The sequence below is a fragment of the Doryrhamphus excisus genome, chromosome 15, assembly GCF_030265055.1.
Source record: "Doryrhamphus excisus isolate RoL2022-K1 chromosome 15, RoL_Dexc_1.0, whole genome shotgun sequence".
Taxonomy (NCBI): Eukaryota; Metazoa; Chordata; class Actinopteri; order Syngnathiformes; family Syngnathidae; genus Doryrhamphus; species Doryrhamphus excisus.
Window position 1 is genome coordinate 6,628,672 of NC_080480.1, and position 7,233 is coordinate 6,635,904.

The 7,233-nt window shown below is 45.0% G+C and overlaps 1 protein-coding gene across 1 annotated transcript; it reads right to left on the reverse strand.

The window, feature by feature from the left end:
• Positions 1-3,273: 3,273 nt before the first annotated feature.
• Positions 3,274-6,875, reverse strand: LOC131103301 (apoptosis regulator BAX-like). The gene is made up of 6 exons (XM_058049444.1): positions 6,702-6,875; positions 6,538-6,568; positions 6,138-6,302; positions 5,914-6,052; positions 5,546-5,650; positions 3,274-5,163 (listed from the first exon to the last, which is right to left on the reverse strand). Exons 1-6 carry the CDS (start codon positions 6,727-6,729, stop codon positions 5,026-5,028), a joined length of 606 nt encoding a protein of 201 aa, XP_057905427.1. The 5' UTR covers positions 6,730-6,875; the 3' UTR covers positions 3,274-5,025.
• Between the last annotated feature and the right edge of the window lie 358 nt (positions 6,876-7,233).

The following is a 7,233-nucleotide window of genomic DNA, read 5'->3' on the forward strand; positions in this document are numbered from 1 at the left end:
ACAGAGAGAGAGAGAAAGAAAGAGGACGTGAGGGGGAGCAGGAGAGGGGGGTGAGAAAGAAGCAGGAGAGAGACACAGAGAGAGAGGGGACATGAGAGAGGAGCAGGAGTGAGAGAGAGACCGAGAGGAGATGAGGGAGGAGCAGGTGAGAGAGAGAGAGAGAGAGAGAGAGAGAGAGGACACGAGGGAGGAGCAGGGGTGAGAGAGAAAGAGAGAGAGAGAGAGAGAGAGAGTAGAGGAGGTCAGGGAGGAGCAGGACAGAGAGAGAGAGAGAAGAGGAGGTGAGGGAGGAGTAGGGACAGAGAGAGAGAGAGAGAGAGAGTAGAGGAGGTGAGGGAGGAGCAGGACAGAGAGAGAGAGAGAAGAGGAGGTGAGGGAGGAGCAGGACAGAGAGAGAGAGAGAGAGCGAGAGAAGAGGAGGTGAGGGAGGAGCAGGACAGAGTACAGCGTATACGTGTAGATGTAGAGTACATAGATAGGTGATAGCATTGTAGCATAGTGTAGCGTCCAGGTAGAGTGATGAGGTTATGATAAAAGTTATGATTTGAATATTGTGTTCGTAGCAAATTGAAAGGCAACTAAAAAGTCATGAAGCTCAATTCCCAGTGAGTGCAGTCATGTAGAAAAGAAATATATAGATCCTAAAAGTCAAATAGACTTTGGCAAACTCTTAGAACTTCACCATCCATCAGCAAACTTTCATTTCAGGATCATCACATTCACACGTGACTCCTATCGAGCCTGATGATGACGTCACTGCACGAGATATTCATACATGTGTATGTACATGCTGTACTCTGTACAGGATTTGGAAAGTGTGGTGTTTGTCCTTTTGGACTGCAGCATTCATCTTTCCTTCCTCCCTTCCTCCCTCACTTCCTTCCTCCCTGCACCGTCTTTCAATCTACTAAAACACTTGGCTCAATTAGCTGCGAGCTGGGGTGGGGGGGTATGATGGAGTGTTTGACGCCCACCTCCATTCTCTCAGTCTCTCCTTCCTTCCAAGCCCATCCAACAGCGGGGGGGGGGGGGGGTTAGAGAGAGAGGGAGAGAGAGAGAGAGAGACTGAGAGAGAAAGGACAGAAGCAGAGCAGTTCTTGCTGAGCTCCACAAAATGGGGGCAAAGACTGCAGACCTTCACATCATTACTTCTCTCCTTCTATTCTCCTTTTTCATCTCTACGGCATGTCCTTGCTTGATACACACCATCTTTCATTCTTGCATACTTGCATCCTTTATTAGCATCCTAACCTCATAGATGACTAGCCTCCTTTACTAGCATCCTTAACTAGCTTAACATCATCCTTGACTAGCCTCCTTTACTAGCCTCTTTTACTAGCATCCTTAAGTAGCAACATAACTTCATCCTTGACTAGCCTCCTTTACTAGCATCCTAACCTCATCATTGACTAGCCTCCTTTACTAGCATCCTAACCTCATCATTGACTAGCCTCCTTTACTAACATCCTAACCTCGTCCTTGACTAGTCTCCTTTACTAGCACCCTTAACTAACATCCTAACATCATATTTGACTAGCCTCCTTTATTTGCATCCTTAATTAGCATCCTAACCTCATACATGACTAGCCTCCTTTACTAGAATCCTAACCTCATCCTTGAGTATCCTCCTTTATTAGCTTTCTTTACTCGCACCCTAACCTCATCCTTGACTAGCCTCCTTTACTATTATCCTTAACTAGCTTAACATCATCCTTGACTAGCCTCCTTTACTAGCATCCTTAAGTAGCAACATAACTTCATCCTTCACTAGCCTCCTTTACTAACATCCTAACCTCATCCTTGACTAGTCTCCTTTACTAGCACCCTTAACTAGCATCCTAACCTCATCCTTGACTAACATCCTAACATCTTATTTGACTAGCCTCCTTTATTTGCATCCTTAATTAGCATCCTAACCTCATACATGACTAGCCTCCTTTACTAGAATCATAACCTCATCCTTGAGTATCCTCCTTTACTTGCACCCTAACCTCATCCTTGACTAGCCTCCTTTATTAGCTACCTTAACTAGTATCTAACCTCATCCTTGACTAGCCTATTTTACTAGCATCCTTTACTAGCATCCTAACCTCATCCTTGATTAGCCTCCTTTACTAACATGCTAACCTCATCCTTGACTAGTCTCCTTTACTAGCACCCTTAACTAGCATCCTAACATCATATTTGACTGGCCTCTTTTACTTGCATCCTTAATTAGCATCCTAACGTCATACATGACTAGCCTCCTTTACAAGCATCTTAAGCTCATCCTTGACTACCCTCCTTTACTAGCATCTTAAGCTCATATTTAACTAGCTTCTTTTACTAGCATCCTTAAGTAGCCACATAACTTCATCCTTGACTAGCCTCCTTTACTAGCATCTTAACCTCATCCTTGACTAGCCTCCTTTACTAGCTACCTTAACTAGCATCCTAACCTCATCCTTGACTAGCCTATTTTACTAGCGTCCTTTATTAGCATCCTAACCTCATCCTTTACTATAGCCTAATTTACTAGCGTCCTAACTTCAACCCTGACTAGCCTCCTTTACTAGCATCCTTAACTAGCATCCTAACCTCATTCTTGCCTATAGCCTCATTTACTAGCATCCCAACTTCATCCTTGACTAGCCTCCTTTACTAGCATCATAACATTATTCTTGACTATAGCCTCATTTACTAGCATCCTAACTTCATCCCTAACAAACCTCCTTTACTAGCATCCTAACCTCATCCTTTACTAGCGTCCTACTTGGCTTGCGTCTTTTACTAGCATTGCTATACTAAGAAGTAGTTGCAACTAATCAACAATATTCTCTCTCTCAACCTTCATGCTCCTGTGGTCCATTCCAGTCTTGTGTAGGTCTACGGTCCTCTTCATGCTCCTGTAGTCCATTCCAGTCTTGTGTAGGTCTACGGTCCTCTTCATGCTCCTGTGGTCCAGTCCAGTCTTGTGTAGGTCTACGGTCCTCTTCATGCTCCTGTAGTCCATTCCAGTCTTGTGTAGGTCTACGGTCCTCTTCATGCTCCTGTAGTCCATTCCAGTCTTGTGTAGGTCTACAGTCCTCTCCATGCTCCTGTAGTCCATTCCAGTCTTGTGTAGGTCTACGGTCCAAGCCATTTCTGCTGCTTTTGGCTTTAGTCCACCTGCTGTGTTTTGGACTGCTGTGATTGGCTGCCCACTGGTGGCGGTATGGAGGTGTTGCTACGTACAGTAGGTGCGGAAGTGATCGTGAATTGAATTAGGGTAACGGGAGGTCAAGGTTACTGATGGCCACCATTGCATCGCTTTCCCACACACTTTCCCATATTCAACCATATTGGACATAGAATTGCTGTCTTTTGTGCTACAATAAACACAATATTAATCCCAACGTGAATCTGTCTGGAGTAAAAACCCGACCTCATAGATAAAGCAACGACGGATCATTTGGAAAAGCGCTGAGCCACATTTGGATTCACCTGGAAAGTTGGACGAGCTGCGCCACACCTGAACTTAATCACTTCCATGTCTGACGTGAGATGGATGCTATGGACTTCCGCCGTCTTCCGGGAGAATTTGCTAGCTTGACAGCCAGCTAGTCCTTGGAGAAATCGTGTCCACCATTCGTGGTTGAAGTGGACATTCATCAGCGATGTGTGTGAATAGGTTTATATTTATGGCACTGCTTGCGTAAAGGTATTCAAAACATATCCATGATGGCCGATTCACACGATATCGACAACGATAAAGCTAGCTGGACCGTCGGGTATATAAGATGGGGAAAAAAAGTTTTCACGGAAAGGTGCTGCAGATGGAGCTACGTTGTTGGCAAAGACGGCTCCTCTTCAGAGAACAGGCGAGTTGGAGGATTAAGGGGAGCAAAGGCACAGGTTGGAAGCTGACAGAAGGAACAGATGGAAATGGATGCTGTTGCAGCACGTTTGTCCGTGTTGGAGGATGGAAGCTGGCCAACTCTTCATAACAACAGAACTTCTGTCGCCAAACTGGAGGAGCTGCTGGTGTCTCCCAACAATCAGGAGATGAATGAGAAGACATTAGATGAGGACAAAAAGGGACAATTTATTTGTGGGCAACCGGACATTCGGGTTAGGGAATTGTCTATATTGGACTCATGTACAGTATAACACTAGCATCCTACATCGCTCCCTCATGTTTTGGCAAAAAATAACTTTCATACTGACTATAGGGGGTCATACTCACACTGATCACAGTGGGATGCTGGAGCCTATCCCAGCTGTCTTCAGGCGAGAGGCGGGGTACACCCTGGACTGGTCGCCAGCCAATCACAGGGCACATATAGACAAACAACCATTCACACTCACATTCATACCTATGGACAATTTGGAGTCACCAATTAACCTAGCATGTTTTCGGAATGTGGGAGGAAACTCACGCATGCACGAGGAGAACATGCAAACTCCACACAGAGATGGCCGAGGGTGGAATTGAACCCTGGTCTCCTAGCTGTGAGGTCTGCGCTCTAACCACTTGATCGCCGTGCAGCCCAAGAGTTATGCAATGTGATGTAAATAAAGCTGGCAGTAGTGGTGCACCATGTGACTCATTATTGCTTTTCATGTCTATAATATGAGGTAGTAAGACTGTAAATGTGACTATAGGGGTGTTATTTCATGTCCAGAGGGCTCTAATAATGTTACAATGTGTATTCAGAAGGTCATAAACAGGTGTTCTATGCGCTAACTACCAAAAATATTTCCATCCATCGGGTCACGGGGGGGGGTACGCTGGAGCCTATCCCAGCAGACAACCAAAATATGGAATTTATGATTACTGAATCATGAAAAGTGACTGCTGCTAGTTGAGTGTGGAACAAATGAGGCACCATAAACAAGGGATGGCCGTACTTGACTGTAGTATTATCATGTGATGAGATACTATGTTAGATACTATGTTACTACATGAAATGGAGACATGATTCATATTGGCGTTATTGAATTGTGTGTTCATTCAAATCAGGTCCAATCAAAATATCCTATAAGCTTCCGTTAGTAGAATGTCTACTAATGTCTGCTCAGCCGCCATGAGACCCAGCTTCCAACGAGCACACCCACGCAGAAGACCACCACCAGGCCGAAGCCGGGCCGCTCTGATGCCACCCTCTGCACCGACGCCGACGCCAGGTCCGAAAAACTGCTGATCTGTTCTCACAGTACGCACAGAGAGAGAAATAATCAAGTACTGAATATGCTTAGAAAGAATATCTGATGTGGTTGTGGTTAGATGAGTTTGCCCTCTGATTCGGGATCAACATTTGCAATAAAAAGCAGTCTTTTAACACCTGGATTATTCCCAGCTGCAATAACACTCCCCTTCTCTCTTTAATTACCATTGTTCACTTACAACAGAGCATCGTGTTGTTGGAGCTGGAACTGAATGTGTTATACTTTTATTGCAAATGGTGATCCAAAATAGTTAAAATGTTGGTGAAGGTATACACATACAGGAAGTCATGGTACTGAATTACACCTGAAGAAGGTTCAGGATGTAGGGTGTGTGTGTGTGTGCGTTTGTGGGACGTACCCATCCTCCGTGCGCCCTAATCCAGCTCAGTAGGTTATTCCGATAAAAGTCCACTGTCCACCTCAGGATCTCCCTGACCGATTGAGGGAGATGAGCCTCCACCATCTGCTGGACACAACATCAACCATTGAACACTCATTTGCATAATAAGCCATCATGCGTTTTAAAAGCATGCCGACATTGGCAGTCAGGTGTCCATCAGCTGCGTCTACGGGTATAGTTTACCATCACCAGGGTGTGAGTGAGAATGAATGAATGAAGTCTTAAGTGTATTATTAAGTGTATTATCTTGTATTGAATGAACGCAAATTTGATTTGATCTTGTTTTGGGTGGCATGTGTGGGGAGGGGGAACACGAGCCAGCCCACCTTGAGTGCCAGCTTTCCCGCCACGTAGAAAAGCACTGCGATGCTCTCCCAGGTGATGCCATGTTGAAATACTTTGTCAGCCACTTGCCGGAATTTAACCCACACGGATCCGTCTCCACACGCCACGCCGTCGATGGCACTGCAACACACAAGACAAACCACGCTTTTGGGGGAGGGCGGGGGGGTGTGGCTTCATGAGACATTACCGCGAAAAAGTAACTTACTCCTGGAACTCCTTGTCGCCTTTGACCCTGTCGCCAATGATGCGAACCATTTTACCCAACTGAGTCACCATCTTCTGTTCCTCAATATTTGACACTTTCACTATCAGTGGAGTGAGAGGAGGTATATCTTCTGACGGCACGCCCCGTAGCTCTTCCTCAATCACCCTGGAGAAGGGTCAGAAGGTGACAAGCATGCGTAAATCATGCGTCAATCGCTGATGTGATCCCATGTTTTTTAGCTACACGGTTCTTTGCTGCACTTTTACTAAAGTTGTGATCGGAGCCGACAAAACTAAGCTCATCAGCGCCCTCTGGTGCCCACCGACGCTCCTGTTTTTTGATGAAGGTTGTTCGACCGCGAGAAGTTGAAGAAAAAGCAATAAAAAAGAGGCAAACTTACTCCTTTATCAGAGCTTCTCCGATCCTCTCATCTGTGAAGGAATGAAATAAAGTTCATGAAGTGCAAAGGCGATGAATGTGTACACTGATCCAAAAGTATAGAACTATGCCACTTTGCTCACATGATCCAAGTGAAACTAAATGAACATTTAATATAAAACTTACCTGACACGGCATTTTCTTGGCACGACATCCTGTTCTACAAGAACACAAGGGTCCTTTACTTGGAACTCGCAAAAAAAGGGAGAAAATGGAATATATTTCACAGGCCACTTTGCTGCTGCTGAAAAGTGAACTGTTTCAAACACACAAGTCAGTGAAAACTGAAAGAAAAGCAGTTCCGCGTCCTCTGCGTTCTGTAGCGGAAGACAAATCAAACAACTTCCTCTCCCGCCATCTGCTGGACGACGTCATTATCGCACATGACACCAACCTTCCTTCGGGCTGCATTGACGGCCTTCTTGGTTACTTTCCATTCCTTGGCTATGGATATATACATATATAATAGTACTATTTGTAAAAGCAATGACTGGTGGGAGTAATACTATTTGGTAGTACTATTTCTAAGAGAAATGAGTGGTGCAAGGAGTACTTTTGAGGAGTACCATTTGTAAAATATATGAGCGGTGCAAATATTACTTTTGGGTAGTACTATTTCTAAAATATGAGCGGTGCAAGTAGTACTTTTGGGCAGTGT